Raw genomic sequence first — 13,792 nt, 5'->3', positions numbered from 1 at the left:
TTTTTTTTTTTTTTTTTTGAGTTTGTGTGTGTGTGTTTTGCAGAAGCAGCTGGAGGAGGCGGAGGAGCTGGCGAAACAGCAGTCTGAGACGGTGACGACGCATCACAAGAAGTTTGAGATGATTGATAAACTTACGTATGATGGTGTTGCTCAGGAGCTGGCTGGCCGTTACAACATGAAGTGTGGTCCTCCTCATCGCTAGAGAGAGATGCAGTCTTTTCTTTAGAGAACTTGTTGATTCTGACTAGTATGTGTGTTTGGTAGACCTTGACTTGGGTATTAGTGTTTTTAATTAACTCCTAATGAAGAAGAATGTTCTATGCTTTAGAAGTAGTTCAACGAGGTTGCGTGCTTCTTTAGGCATACCCCATTACTGAACTTATGGGTTACCCAGATTCCAAAAAAAAAAAAAAAGTTTAAAATAATGAATTGTGATCTTGTTTTTTTCCACATTTTTTCAGTGAACCGGGTTCATCACTCTAGCGCGGGTTTTACGGCACGTGGCGACCTGTGATTGGTCCAATTAATTTTTTTTTTTTTAAAAAACAAAAATCAAACAGAAAAAAATATAATAACCTGTCTCTGCGATTGAGGTGATTGAACTGTTTCTACTTGATCTCCGCTTACTCGTGATTAGTGCAAGGCAAGGCTAGTGTAACTTGTTCAAATGTTGGTTGGGTTATGTTTTATATTGGGCTAATAATACACTCGGCCCATTAGTTGTACCTTAGCGCACGGGCCGACGATGTTGTACCGAGTGCGCTTGTTTTTAGAAACTTTTAAAATCCGGACCAAAGTAAAAAGCTTCGGGTGATTCAGACAAGATTATTGAAGGGTAATATAGTAATTTAGAGAGTTCCTCGGACTGACACTTTTCCGACAATAATGGCGGAAAGAGAGAAGGTTTAAAAGATTTGTTAAGGATGATTAAAATGCCAGCTTTGAGCGGGGGGATTAGATTTTCCTTCATTCTTCCCCAACTGCCTCTTCCTCCGTCTTCCTAGGTGAGGTTACCATCTCTTTTTCCTTTTCTTTTCTGATTAATTTGATTCCTTTTTCTTTTCTCTCCTTTTTTTTTTTTTTTTTTTGCAGGGGTACAAATTTTTCTTGATTTATCTCCAACTTTTAGTTCTTCTTATTATTATTGTTTTTAATTATATGGTGGGGGATTTGGTATGCATTGCAGGGAAGAAGAAGAAGAGGATAAGAGAAGAGAATGGGGGTTATATCCAGACGGGTTTTGCCCGCCTGTGGTAACCTCTGTTTCTTCTGTCCTTCCTTGCGTCCCAGGTCTCGTCATCCCCTTAAACGTTACAAGCACATGCTCGCTGAAATCTTCCCTCGTAACCAGGTCATCTCTTTTTTTTCTTTCTCTCTTTTGTATCTCTATATCAATCATTATTCTAAATTCTATTTCTTTTTTTTTTTTTTTTTTTTCCGTTGTAGGTTTGTTGATGTTTTATAACTTGTTGGTTCAATGGGGTTTTGCTACACATGTTTTTTTTTTTTAAGTTTATGTTTTCCATGTTGTGGTTTGGCAGGATGCTGAACCAGATGATAGAAAAATTGGCAAGCTTTGTGAGTATGCGTCAAGGAATCCCTTACGAATCCCAAAGGTATTTGCTTCTTTTTTTTTTTTTTTTTTTTTTTTTTTTTTTTTTTTGCATACTTCTCTCAGTTTTATTTGCTTTTGACAGATTACAGAGTACCTTGAGCAAAAATGTTACAAAGAGCTGCGGAATGGGAATATCGGATCAGTCAAAGTCGTCTTGTGCATTTACAAGAAAATGCTTTCCTCATGTAAGGAGCAGATGTAAGTAGTAGTTTCTTACAGGATAAACGTTGATGTGGCATATTCTGATTATTTGAGAACTAGTAGTGTATCACCTTTCTTTTTCTTTTGTTGCAGGCCTCTATTTTCGTGTAGTTTGCTAAGCATTGTCCGAACTCTTTTGGAGCAAACAAAAGAGGAAGAAGTCCAGATATTGGGTTGCAATACCCTCGTTGACTTTATTAGCTTACAGGTAACAACTTGAGCATTATTTTAGGCATGGGTTACATGTTCTTTTGGTCTCTGCTCAATCCACATTTGTTTAAAATACAGACTGAGAATTCGCACATGTTCAACTTAGAAGGCCTAATCCCTAAACTCTGTCAACTTGCTCAAGAGATGGGGGATGATGAAAGATCACTCCGGTTACGGCCAGCAGGAATGCAGGCTTTGGCATTCATGGTAATGGTTTACACAAAACATATCCTATATATAAATGGATGTGTGCAGCATGTTACTAACCAATGGTTACTGCTAGGTGTCTTTCATCGGTGAGCATTCCCAACTATCAATGGACTTGGATTTGGTGAGTCCATCGGTTACTTTAACAAACAGTGATGGTGCATAATGCATTGTAGCTGATCATGAACTCTTTTTTTTTTTTTTTCTTTCATCTTGAATTAGATTATGTGTGTGATTCTGGAGAATTATATTGATTTGGAGACCAACGAGGCTGGTGAAAATTCAATTCCCAAAATGAGTAAATGGGTTTCTTTCAAACGTAATAATCCTGTGACTGAGGAAAACATGTAAGGCTTCTCAATAACTCTATTGTCACTTGTTGTTAAATGCATCTTTTAATTGTTATTTAATTTATTTGTTAAAATCCATTCAGGGATAATTCGAAGAGCCCCTCATACTGGTCTGTGGCTTGCCTTTGCAACATAGCCAAACTAGCAAAGGAAACCACAACTCTTCGCCGTGTTCTTGAACCGCTTTTGAATGCTTTTGACTGTGGAAGTTACTGGTCTCCAGAGAAGGGCGTCGCCTCTTCTGTTTTATTGTTTCTCCAGTCTCGTCTCGAAGAATCAGGTCAGAGATTGATATTTAAATTTGTCTTCTATAGGCTGCTACTGACTAAAACAAGTGTATGGAAAAGCAGGAGAAAATTGTCATGTGTTGGTATCTTCTTTGATCAAGCACTTGGATCATAAGAATGTGATGAAGCAACAGGGTGTTCAAGTCAACATGGTTAACGTAGCCACATGCCTTGTGCAACACGCTAAGCAGCAGGCTTCAGGCGCCCCGACTGCTGTAATAGCTGACTTGATTAAGCACTTGCGGAAATGCCTGCAAAACGCAGCTGAGTCTGATCTGTCTGCTGATGGAACGAAGCAGAACTCTGAGCTGCAGCGTGCATTAGAAAATTGCATCGCAGAGCTCTCAAATAAGGTTAGTTGGAATGTATTATACTTTACCTCCGTTCCACAAAAATAGTTTTTTTAGTATTATCACACATATTAAAAAAACACGTTAAATCTCTATAATAAATGTATAGTTTTCTATATATTTTAATTTTAAATAACTTTTAACAAATAATAATTCAATAGTCTTTTTTTTTTGAAGCTTACAACTTTTTTATTGAAAACACAAAAAAATATCTTTTTGAAACAAATTTTCAATAACTTTTTTTTTGTTTTGCTCTAAGGTTGGGGATGCAGGGCCCATTCTTGATATGTTGGCAGTGGTTCTTGAGACGATATCAACTAATGTACTCGTTGCTAGGACCACAGCATCAGCCACTCTCCGTGCTGCACATATAGTATCAGTTGTCCCAAATGTATCTTACCACAAGAAAGTAAGTGAGATTTTCTTTCTTTTTTTTACTGAAATTGCAGTAATTATTCTGTTTCTAACGGATTTACTGTGGGGTGTGTCCCAGGTGTTCCCGGATGCCTTGTTTCACCAACTGCTTCTTGCGATGTCCCACGCAGACTCTGAAACCAGAGTTGAGGCGCATAATATATTCTCCGTCCTGCTTCTTCGTACTCTTCGCTTGCCTTGGTCAGACAATTATGATGAAGCCTCTGATGGTTGTCAGTCGTTGGAGAGTTTAAAGGATGTCGATGATGGTATAAAGGTATGTTTTATTAATTGGCACTTTTCTTATGGATTTGAGTGTGATTTGATAGTGTGGCTTTCATATGCTTTTTACAGTCGCTATGTTCACTTCGACTGAGTAGTCACCAAGTGAATATGCTACTTTCATCCCTATGGATCCAAGCAACTTCTACCGAGAATACCCCTGCAAATTTAGTGGCTATGGCCAGCACGTTTAGTATCACTCTTTTGTTTTCAGTAGCAAAGGTTAGTAGTCGTAGCCACCTAGTGAATATGCTCCTTGATCCCTCTGTAGATGGGAAGGCGCTTTTAATTTGTAATAATTTTTCTGTGATTTGGTGATTATTGCAAATGGCAGAGATCAAATCACATGGCTCTGGTGCGGTGTTTTCAGCTGGCGTTCTCTCTTAGAAATCTCTCATTGAATCAAGATGGTAAGTGAAAGACTATGTTTAATGCTCTTGAGTTTTGTTTCTGACATATATTTCTGGTATGATTCTGAAGGAGGTACGCAGCTCTCTCGTAGAAGATCCATCTTCACGTTTGCATCATATTTGCTCATTATTAGTGCCAAGATCTCCAATATTCTGGAGCTAATTCCACTTGTCAAAGAAGCTTTAACTGTCCAAATGGTGAGCTTTTGTTAACTATTGCATTTCCCTTTCTTTTTGGTGCTCAGCTGTCTTCTAATCCGTATGTGCAATTCATCATGTTGTTAATAGGTTGATCCTTCTCTTGTTCTGGAAGGAGATATCAGACTGCGTGCTGCATGTTCTGGATCTCCACAGGAAGATGATAGTGCTGCTCTCAACTCGTCAGCGGTTGTCTCAAATGATAGTTTCCTGAAGGAAATCGTTATCACTCATTTTACGTCGAAGTTTCAGATATTATCCGAGGTACTCATCCAGTTTAAAATGACAAATATAGTGTATCCATTCATGGTAATTCTTAATATTTTTGGTGGAAGTTGTGTTTGATCTTATAGCCCTTATAGCCCCAAATCAGCAGATAAAGCTGTATTGAATATAAAGAAACCATTAGTTTAGTTTCTGGTCCTTTAGCAGTGAAGATATTGTCCTAATGCTGTGTTTGGTCAGTGTATCCATTCTGAAAATGTTTTGTGTGATGCTCTCAGGAGGAGGAATCAAATTTGAGAAAGGAAATTGAGTCAGATTTTTCGAGAGATGAGGATGCACACCCGCTTGGTGCACCAATGTTCATGGACACACCAGGATCTAGTAGTTCCCCTCTTAATGAAACAGAAGTTCCAGCTTTTGATGAGGTAATAATAATGACTTACATTAGAAACTTAATTACACTTCTTTGCTTCAGGGAGTGAGTTTCCTTAATTGCAATTGTGTTGGATCCTTCAGGTTGAGCTTTCAGCAATAGTGGCATTTGAAGGAGCTTCTCCGGGGGCTAGTGGGAGTGAGCCTGGCCACAATAAATCCTTGTCCACAAACACTAACCCAGCAGATGTTTTGAGTGTCAACGAGTTGCTTGAATCGGTAAATATACATACACTTACTTAGTGCTTGTGTGATCTTTTTTCTTTTTAATGTAATTCTTTTTAATTGTTGGTGTGTAGGTATCAGAAACTGCTAGGCAAGTTGCAAGCCTCCCTGTTTCCTCCATCCCTGTACCTTATGACCAAATGATGAATCAGTGCGAGGCTCTTGTGACGGGTAAGCATCAAAAGATGTCCGTGCTTCGAAGTTTCAAACCCGAGGCAACCAAAGCTGTAACTCTCTCAGAAGAGGATGAACTCTTTCTTCTAGATGAGGTGAGAGAGAGTCTGTTCTTGAACTGTCCTCCCATCTCGTTTTGGTATTCATTTTTTTTTTGCCTTGTGTGTTGCAGACAGAAGAAGCTGATGAAGATGATCACAAGGCACTGACTGTGGCACAAGTCCAACCTCAAGGCCAGCTTCCATTCTGCTCACTCGAAGTGGAACAAAACTCGTTTCGGTTACCTTCTTCAAGCCCTTACGATGAGTTCTTGAAAGCAGCCGGATGTTAAAGCCGGTACATTCTTGAAAATCTTGCATGTGTAACTTATTTATAGACACACGGCATAGTGTATACATATATATATATATATTATCACGTGTAATCTTGTGCTTCATCTAATCTTAATATATTAAAGTGAGTTAGGACTCACAGAGAGATGACACATCAATTTTTACTAAAATCATATTTCTAGTGAAGGTCAAAACAATTGCATGATTTGGACCAATTCCATCCGGCAGTGGGAAGGTTTAGAAGTTGAGATATGATTGATACAAGAAACCATTGGTGTTAGTTAAGTCAATGGAACAACTAAAGTAGACCAAACAAGAACCCAAACTCATGTCAAACTGTTAAAGATCATACAATAGTAAAAGATCTGAAACAAAAAAAAAAGGACATGTTACTAATTATACAGAGATCACAATCCCATTTGAACCCTAAGTTTGTATATTACACTTGCAAGAAAAGTTACTAGACCAAAAACTGTAGAATGCCCTGAAGTTAGATGGTTATGCAAAAGTAGATAATGATTCTGAATGATTGAGCTTCAAGAGGAACTCAAGATCCTCTTGAAACGTGTTTTTTTTATTAATTATACAGAGGTATCCTGGCCCCACAGAAGTTATCCAGACTTGAAACGTGTTTTAACTTTGAGTAGATTGGAGTTTGCTGAAAATTAAACTTATGTGTCGTGTGGATCAAGCAACAAAGCAGAGTAATATCAAAAGTATACAATTCATTTAAACAGAACCTTCATCGTCAAAAACACAAAGCAAACGCCTTAAGCTTGTGTGTGAACCAAGTTTCATCTTTGAGCAGTATCGAAAGAGAAACATTAAAAAAGACTATATGATCCCATAAACCCTAGTATGATCCAATAACACTCCCCTTAACTTACTCTAAGAAGTCAGTGGAGTCACCTGCAAAGTCAAGAGCAAAGAAGAGGAACCCATTGAGCCTGAAAGACCATAGACTGATGTTGTCTCCATCTCTCAACCCATTAGCCTCAACGACGTCGCTCCATGCACCACTCAACAGAAAACTCTGGAGGACTTTCCCTGAATCAGACACACGAACCCACTTCTTCAAAACCATCTTCCACTGTTTATTCCTTTGATCAACGAGACACGCAGCCACACCAATCCTCCCATCGTTGTTGACCCTTTCGTCTCCAAGAATCACCCCCTCGTCGCACGTCAAGAAGTCGTTTCGCTTTAGGCTCTGGAAAGGGATGGAGAGACGGTTTTGGTCTGGATCCACGTCGTCGAGGTCGAGAGGCTTCTCCGCGAGGAGGAAGGGGTCGTCGGCTATGTTCATGTCTTTCTTCAAGCGGCGGATCCATTGGGGAGTCTTCGTGGTGGTGGTGGTGTATTGGTAAACAGTTCGTTTCTTTATGGGGAGTTTTGAGAGAGGAGGAGGAGAGTGTTTCTTGTTGGGGGGACTTCGAAGGGATCTTTTTCTTTTGGGGAAGAGGTGGAAGATTCTCCTCATGCTCTCTTCTTCTTCCTTGTCTTTGGCTGTCTTGGAGAATCCTGGAAGGTTCCACATTATATCCTTATACAAGCTCATCTCTTCTTCTAAGCTGTGTTGATTCAAGAAGTTAGGCACCGTCGAGATGAAGAGGACACGTAGTGGCTGAGTGAGAGAGAGAGGAACTTATCTTGCCGATTAATATAAGACGCGAGCCAAATTCAGAGTGTTCTTTTTTCTTTTCTTTTTCTTGAATCTTTAATAACGTCGACCAAGAAGTTAGTTAGGTTCCCGCTAAAACTCATCCCCAACGGTCATAACGGAAACTCAAGTGAGAGAGAGAGGAGCTAATCACGTTCCTAATTGGTCTGTGTTATGTTCTCTAGCTCACGATTGATACAAGCAACTTAAAGATTAAATCGACAAATCCTCTCTTTTTCTGTTTACTTTTAAGCATGTTTTGGATATAAAGGTGCAAACTTCTTCAACTTTACAAGAAGATCAGATCCTACTGATTAACTTCTACCTTTTTTGTTCTTTGCAACTTTTTTCAGTCAAAAATTAAAAAAAAAAAAATCCACGATTTAGAAAAAAAAAAAGAAAAAACTTGATGTTCCTTTCATTTTTTTTTCTTAAGATTTCTAACTGATATGAGAAAAAGTTTAAGCCTCAGAAATTCGCCTGAAGCTAAGCGAATTCCGATAAAAATCTCAAAATTGAATGCTTAGGGCTTTGATCATCGTCATCATCATCAGCACCAAGCCCTTTGTCCAGAGTCTCAAGTACACCCTTCATGATTCGAGTGTAGATCCTCTCCATCTGCGGAATGCTGTAGTTTTCAGTACGCTCCATTAACACTCCCTTTACAGATTCTATCTCGCTTGAGATGTCTTCGTCTGACTTCACAGAATCTTGGGAGCAATCACCACTCACTTCTTCTCCACAAGCCTCATCCTCTTTTCTCGTCTGATCTTCTTTATCACCATCTGATGAGTTTGATTTGGCTGCTTCCAGAGGTGTCATTTCTACGTCTGAATCTTGGTGTTCTGGTTTGTCTGCAGCTGAATCTGTTCACCGCAACATAAACATTATCAAGCGTTGTTCAACATCCAGCAACAAGTAGTTTGATGGTTCATACGTAAAACAAGAACCATATTGCGTTTGCAGTGGCATTATTACCTGTACAGGCAGCATCAGCTGTTTTCTTAGGCTTTTTAAGACCTTCATGATCTCGATCTATATTAACCTCTGGCTGCATGTTTCGAAGCCGGGCACTTGCTCTAGTAACAGTCCCCATCTGCACCACAGGAGCTAAACCAAGGATAGATTCACTCAGATCATCTGGTATCTGTGAAGGACCACCTTCAGCTGCGATTTTGTCACAATATGTTAGCAGTGCTGGGTCCATCTGCGCCAGCATCCCATGCACCTGAAACGCAAAGACAATTATGGCTTCAGAGGAAAGCTCCGTGGGATGATAGGCCTGCAGCAAATTTTCATGGAAAGCTATAAATGGACTCAAAAGAGACTAGCAAACATACTACATCCCGAAGCTCGTAGGCTCTACTGACAATTCTCGCTCCAGCGTAATCATCTCCATTGTAGGCCTGGATAAATGAGATCAACATCTTGTAAAAATGAGACCACATTCTCTAAATCGTCAAGGTTTTATAGCCATGTGTTGTAAAATAGGAGTGCACCTTGGCATTTTTCACAATGAGATCAACATCTTGCAAGAACGGTGAACATGTGAGGTACTGCCCAGCATCAACACGCTGTAGCAGAGTAGCCGTATCCATTGGAATCTGAATTATTGTGCGATAGTTAGGAGCATCCTCGTCAGAAACTGGGAAATGGAATGCGCTGAATCTTTTATCATATAGTATCCTGCACAGCAAAAGTATACTACAAGTTATATATAATATAAAAGTAACGAGGCAACTGTTATCAGATAAGCATATAGATTTAAAGAGAACATTTGAAACGTGCACGGTAGGCTTTCAATCACCAGAAGATTATGGTCAAGCAGTCACTTTTAATGAATGTTTATATAAATTCAAGGCCAATACACATTTACCTATTGCAAACGTCTCTGAGACACATACGCAACCGTCGAAGGGCATGCTGCTCTGCTTCCACCTTGGCTCTTATTTCAGCGGGTTTTGGACCAGTAGGTTCTTTTGGAACCTTGGGAAGCTCTGGAAGGGGTGGTCCATCCGGTTTGCCATTTAAGCCTGAAATGACTGAGAGAGCAGCTTCAATCAAACGGTCAAAGAACAAAGACCTGTCTTCGCTTGATGGTTTGTCCACAGTATAGCTGTAAACAAAGATACACAACCTAAGAAACGGACAAAAAACCACAAGCGTAGAATCTATATATATGGACAGCCAAAAGAATGAAAAAGATATATCTATAGCGAGAGTTCAGGAAAGAGTATGCTGAGTTGACGTATGAAACCAATAAAAGGTAATGCCAAATCTAGTGTATGAGTACATAACTTTATCTAACACTACATGCCTATTGTTTAGGAACCTTAAGGCGATCAACATCAGACAAACCAAAAACCACAACTTGGACAACATACTTAGCATCAACAGCTTCATATATGCACACGCAACCGAAATGCATGCTTTGACACTGGGATGACTGGCTCTCAGAACTATCATGTTATATTGAGATCCTAGTCAAAATAGTTTGTTGGCTCATGACCAAACACCAAAAAATGTTACCAACCAGCTTTTCTGGAAAAACAAAAGAAAAGCCGGTAATAAAGCTGTACAATGGTACTTGATAAAGTGATTACAAGTAGAGCATAAACTTACACAGATCGCTTGTCAAATACTGACTGCTCTTCAATATCAGATATTTCACCATAAGATGTAGCAAGCAATAATATGGGCAGATTTGATGGCAATTCTTCTAACAAAGTCAGAAATACAGCCCTTAGCTGTTCATGCGCCTGCAGTCATCAGTATCAAAATCATTAGACTGGCAACTTAAAACTCAAAGCAGTTCCTGCTACAACCAATAGGACAAGCTGATAAATTGTATTAAGCAAACGTGCAAACATCATCAGTCATCACCCAAAGTAAACGCAGAAAAATGAATTTAGGTAGTAAGAAACACACTTACATTTTCCCACCAATTATTAAACATCGGTATGTAAAGTATTGAAGGTGTTGTTCTCCTAGCTTCACTAAATATATGTACTAACGCCTCCTCTGGGGTCTTGGCACCAGGATCCGAAAGAAGAGATGGAAGTCCCAGAGAGTGAATAGGAAATTTTTCTAGCTCGTGTAAGATAGCAGGTCCAAGATGATCCTGTTAAAGCTAACAAGTAAGTTAATTCAGTTTAAAGTAATAAAGCCTTCTGAAAATAATCACACGAAACTACGAGCAATTACCAGTCCAACTCCTTCACCACCAAGCAGCAGGAGTCGAGGACGATAAACGAGAGGAATTGCGGATCCAAATGAAAGCATTGACAGCTTGGTCAACTCTGATGACATGGCTGACGAGGGAAATATATCTGATATTAATCTCATGGATCCAAGGAGGTGTCGATGTAAACAAGGTAATACAACCGGAGAGAGTGGTCTTGACTGCACAACAGACCCTCTATGGGCAGCAGGAGTAATAGCTGTCATCGCCTCTACAAAGTGGCTCTTGTTAACCTTAACCAACCCAACATCTATGGCATATTTATCGTCACTGGTATAAACTTGTGGATATTTCTCACGAAAAGCACGAATGGCAGCTTCAGTGCACAAAGCTTTCAGATCAGCACCACAATACCCTACACAACTAGCTGCCAGTTCCTCTTTCAGCTCACGACTAGGAGGATTTTTCCATCTACGAGTGTGGATATCCAATATTTCGCCTCGTGCTTCGCAGCCTGGTAAAGAAAAATTGAACTCTCGATCGAATCTGCCAGGGCGGCGTAATGCTCCATCTATTGCATCTACCCTGTTTGTTGCTCCAATGAGAACAACTTGACCACGAGAATCAAGGCCATCCATCAGCGCCAGCAAAGTTGAAACAATTGAATTATGTATTTGCTCCTGCTTGCTAGATCTTACAGGAGCAAGACCATCAATTTCATCAAAAAAGATTATCGAAGGCTGATTTCGCTGAGCCTCCTCAAAGAGTAGCTTTAGTTGTCTCTCAGCCTCGCCAACCCACTTGCTAAGGACATCAGCACCCTTTCGCATATAAAAGCTAACTTTCTGTCCAGCTTTTGAAGCAGCACATGCCAATGCTCGAGCAATCAGAGTTTTACCAGTGCCTGGAGGACCACACAGCAGTACACCTCTGGGAGGAGTAATGTTGTAACTTGCAAAGAACTCTGGGTACAGCAACGGAAAGAAAACCATTTCCTTCAAATCATTAATGTATTCGGATAGCCCACCAATGTCGTCAAAATTAATATTCTCATTGATCTGCAGCGGCTGAATATCTGCACCTCCTTTAGAGCTTGGCCCAGCAGTCTGAGCCCCGGAAGTTAATGCAGTTAAACCATCACTTTGGTGACCCCAACCAGAAGCTCCAGCATTCAACCCCAATGAACTTGACCCGTACGTGTCCAAACCCCCAAATAGCCAAGGTGGTCCAGATCTGTTTCCACCTCGAGCCCAGGGAATCGCAGGGCCCTGATCCAACTCATCCACAAGAAGAGAATCATCTGAATCATCTGTTCTTGCAAAGCGATGGCGCTTGTGAAGCCTAGACCCACCTCTCCTAACATCCCTTCCATTCCTGGTACCCATGCCTTGATGCAACACTCTCCGAGGAGATCTAGGTTGCTGTTGCTTGTTAATTTCTTCTGTAGGCATCCTCCGCACTTCAGCACGGTTTCTCAGATCGTATCTCTTCCTTCCCTCCTGTTCTTCATCTTCATCATCATCTCCATCTTCTTCCTCATCTTCGCCATCTCCCTCATCTTCTCCATTACCCTCGTCTTCAGCCTCAACCTCATCTTCACCATCATCAGCATCATGGTCATCTAGTTCATTTCCATTCTCGGTTTCTTCTGGGCCATCTTTCTCCTCGGAAGAATCTTGATTGGCGCCAGATTTTGTTTTCAGTCGTTTATTAGCAATTATCTTTGAACGACGAGGACGAAGACCTTCACGTCGTGGCGCCGATTCAGTTTCCTTGGCCTTTCTACTTCGATGAACTCCATTACTGACTCTACTCCTCAAAGTTCGATATGCTGGACTCTGTAAAAGACCAGAAACTTATTCTTACAAGGCATATAACACATTACTTCTAAAGTAGCTTTAAAATAATCAAGAGGAAAATATCCTGACCATCATATCTTCATCCTCCCCTCCAGAACTGTCAGTATAGTCTTCAAGATTTACAGAAAGTCTTCTCTTCCTAGTGGAACGCCGGAGGTCGGATGCAATCGGCTGTATCGTCATTAGCAATGTTATCAACATTCTAGTTTAATCAGACCAAGATAAACAATGGTATGAAATACAGGTCACTAATAGAACAAAAGCCACTATCGTTGGATTAAAATGATCAAAGTGAAAACTTCATACTCAGGGGAAGCAGAAATGCTCTTAATTGCAGTAAACTAAATAACATTAACTCTTCTTAACGTTGGTGTATGATGCTCACCGTGGCGTTCGATGCCCGAGCTGGCTTGTTCCCTTTATGCAGCATCTTAGCGATCTGCGAAGCCGCCGTTCTAGTCTTCGTGTTTCTTTTCCTGTTATGCAAGTTCGGCGAGTAGTAATAGTATGAGCGACCATACAATTTAGGTCTCCTCCTAAGCCTATCGCTGCTTCTAACGGGCTTAGTATCCGAACCATCTCCTTGACTCGATCCCTTCGGATGCATAGTGAAAATGCTTACGCCCGCCCTGATTGACTATCTTACTTCCATAAACTACAAAACTCAAAGATTCACACATCACATTCCAGCACCATAGCCAACAGAAAATGAAATACACAGCTAATAGACAATGCATTCATCATAGACCTCCGAGCTAAAACAATTCAAAATCCTAAACCAAGCCCTAGAAACTGGAGCCGGACGTGTGATCGGCTCGAGTAAATCTACACAACGGAGAAGAGACTATCGCTGATTATCAGCTGCTCATCCGATTGCATTATTAAGCTAATAGAGCTCAAGAGGAGCCAAAATCAATCAAACGGAGAGATAATGCGAAATCGAGCAAGCGTAACGGATTGGTGATAAACGTGAAGACGCGAGAGAACCTGAAGATTGGAGGAAGGTGAAAGGAGAGAAAGATCGAGAGGTGTGTGTCAGTGGAGACTAGTTCGTCTTCGTTGCTCTTCTTCTTCTTCTTCTTGCGTTTTTTTTTTCTTTCTTCCTTTTTGTTTTTTTTTTTTTTTTCCGGCTGCTGCTTTAATAAATTTTGTTTACCTCACTCCCTGTTTGGACGTCAGG

At 40.4% G+C, this 13,792-nt stretch overlaps 4 protein-coding genes across 6 annotated transcripts in view; 2 read left to right on the top strand and 2 right to left on the bottom strand.

Moving 5' to 3' along the window:
• The window catches only part of LOC106292651, a 1,164-nt gene extending 796 nt beyond the window's left edge, over positions 1-368 (top strand). The window contains exon 3 of one of the 2 annotated variants that reach the window (XM_013728282.1): positions 50-368. In XM_013728282.1, the coding sequence (XP_013583736.1) occupies positions 50-202 (153 nt within the window). In that variant the 3' untranslated portion in view covers positions 203-368. Of the gene's footprint in view, positions 1-43 lie in introns of both variants that reach the window. The other variant, XM_013728281.1, reaches the window with a different exon arrangement.
• Positions 369-579: 211 nt separating this feature from the next.
• On the top strand, positions 580-6,107 carry LOC106344084. 2 transcript variants are annotated; one of them, XM_013783468.1, is made up of 20 exons: positions 580-1,004; positions 1,187-1,351; positions 1,542-1,616; positions 1,698-1,813; positions 1,910-2,024; positions 2,105-2,233; positions 2,310-2,357; positions 2,456-2,580; positions 2,667-2,863; positions 2,934-3,223; positions 3,480-3,629; positions 3,714-3,911; positions 3,989-4,138; positions 4,251-4,326; positions 4,397-4,524; positions 4,615-4,788; positions 5,028-5,174; positions 5,266-5,400; positions 5,481-5,675; positions 5,753-6,107. In XM_013783468.1, the coding sequence occupies exons 2-20, from the start codon at positions 1,217-1,219 to the stop codon at positions 5,909-5,911; spliced, it is 2,742 nt and encodes a 913-aa protein (XP_013638922.1). In that variant the 5' UTR covers positions 580-1,004; positions 1,187-1,216; the 3' UTR covers positions 5,912-6,107. The 2 variants fall into 2 exon arrangements, with proteins under 2 accessions (XP_013638922.1, XP_013638923.1); XM_013783469.1 differs by having other exon boundaries at positions 580-1,009.
• A 660-nt stretch (positions 6,108-6,767) lies between these two features.
• LOC106294623 (B3 domain-containing protein At1g05920) lies at positions 6,768-7,873 on the bottom strand. The gene has a single exon (XM_013730226.1). It carries the CDS (start codon positions 7,468-7,470, stop codon positions 6,796-6,798), a length of 675 nt encoding a protein of 224 aa, XP_013585680.1. The 5' UTR covers positions 7,471-7,873; the 3' UTR covers positions 6,768-6,795.
• Positions 7,874-7,968: 95 nt separating this feature from the next.
• LOC106294621 (ATPase family AAA domain-containing protein At1g05910) lies at positions 7,969-13,731 on the bottom strand. The gene is made up of 11 exons (XM_013730224.1): positions 13,600-13,731; positions 12,998-13,267; positions 12,682-12,783; positions 10,777-12,591; positions 10,505-10,693; positions 10,195-10,331; positions 9,449-9,688; positions 9,072-9,258; positions 8,913-8,978; positions 8,551-8,800; positions 7,969-8,438 (listed from the first exon to the last, which is right to left on the bottom strand). Exons 2-11 carry the CDS (start codon positions 13,217-13,219, stop codon positions 8,059-8,061), a joined length of 3,588 nt encoding a protein of 1,195 aa, XP_013585678.1. The 5' UTR covers positions 13,220-13,267; positions 13,600-13,731; the 3' UTR covers positions 7,969-8,058.
• Between the last annotated feature and the right edge of the window lie 61 nt (positions 13,732-13,792).

Source organism: Brassica oleracea, chromosome C5 (genome assembly GCF_000695525.1).
Source record: "Brassica oleracea var. oleracea cultivar TO1000 chromosome C5, BOL, whole genome shotgun sequence".
NCBI lineage: Eukaryota > Viridiplantae > Streptophyta > Magnoliopsida > Brassicales > Brassicaceae > Brassica > Brassica oleracea.
Note: the sequence above shows the minus strand (reverse complement) of the source record. Positions and strands in the feature narration are given on the sequence as shown.

Bases quoted from the DNA above. Each gene is read 5' to 3' on its own strand.
- LOC106344084 (XM_013783468.1), top strand. From the start codon at position 1,217: ATGGGGGTTATATCCAGACGGGTTTTGCCCGCCTGTGGTAACCTCTGT. The intron at 5,175-5,265 runs GTAATAATAATG...TGGATCCTTCAG, and splicing joins AAGTTCCAGCTTTTGATGAG to GTTGAGCTTTCAGCAATAGT. The intron at 5,401-5,480 runs GTAAATATACAT...GTTGGTGTGTAG, and splicing joins TCAACGAGTTGCTTGAATCG to GTATCAGAAACTGCTAGGCA.
- LOC106294623 (XM_013730226.1), bottom strand. From the start codon at position 7,470: ATGAGCTTGTATAAGGATATAATGTGGAACCTTCCAGGATTCTCCAAG.
- LOC106294621 (XM_013730224.1), bottom strand. From the start codon at position 13,219: ATGCATCCGAAGGGATCGAGTCAAGGAGATGGTTCGGATACTAAGCCC. The intron at 8,801-8,912 runs GTATGTTTGCTA...TTTGCGTTTCAG, and splicing joins CCTACGAGCTTCGGGATGTA to GTGCATGGGATGCTGGCGCA. The intron at 8,439-8,550 runs GTAATAATGCCA...TGCGGTGAACAG, and splicing joins AGCTGATGCTGCCTGTACAG to ATTCAGCTGCAGACAAACCA.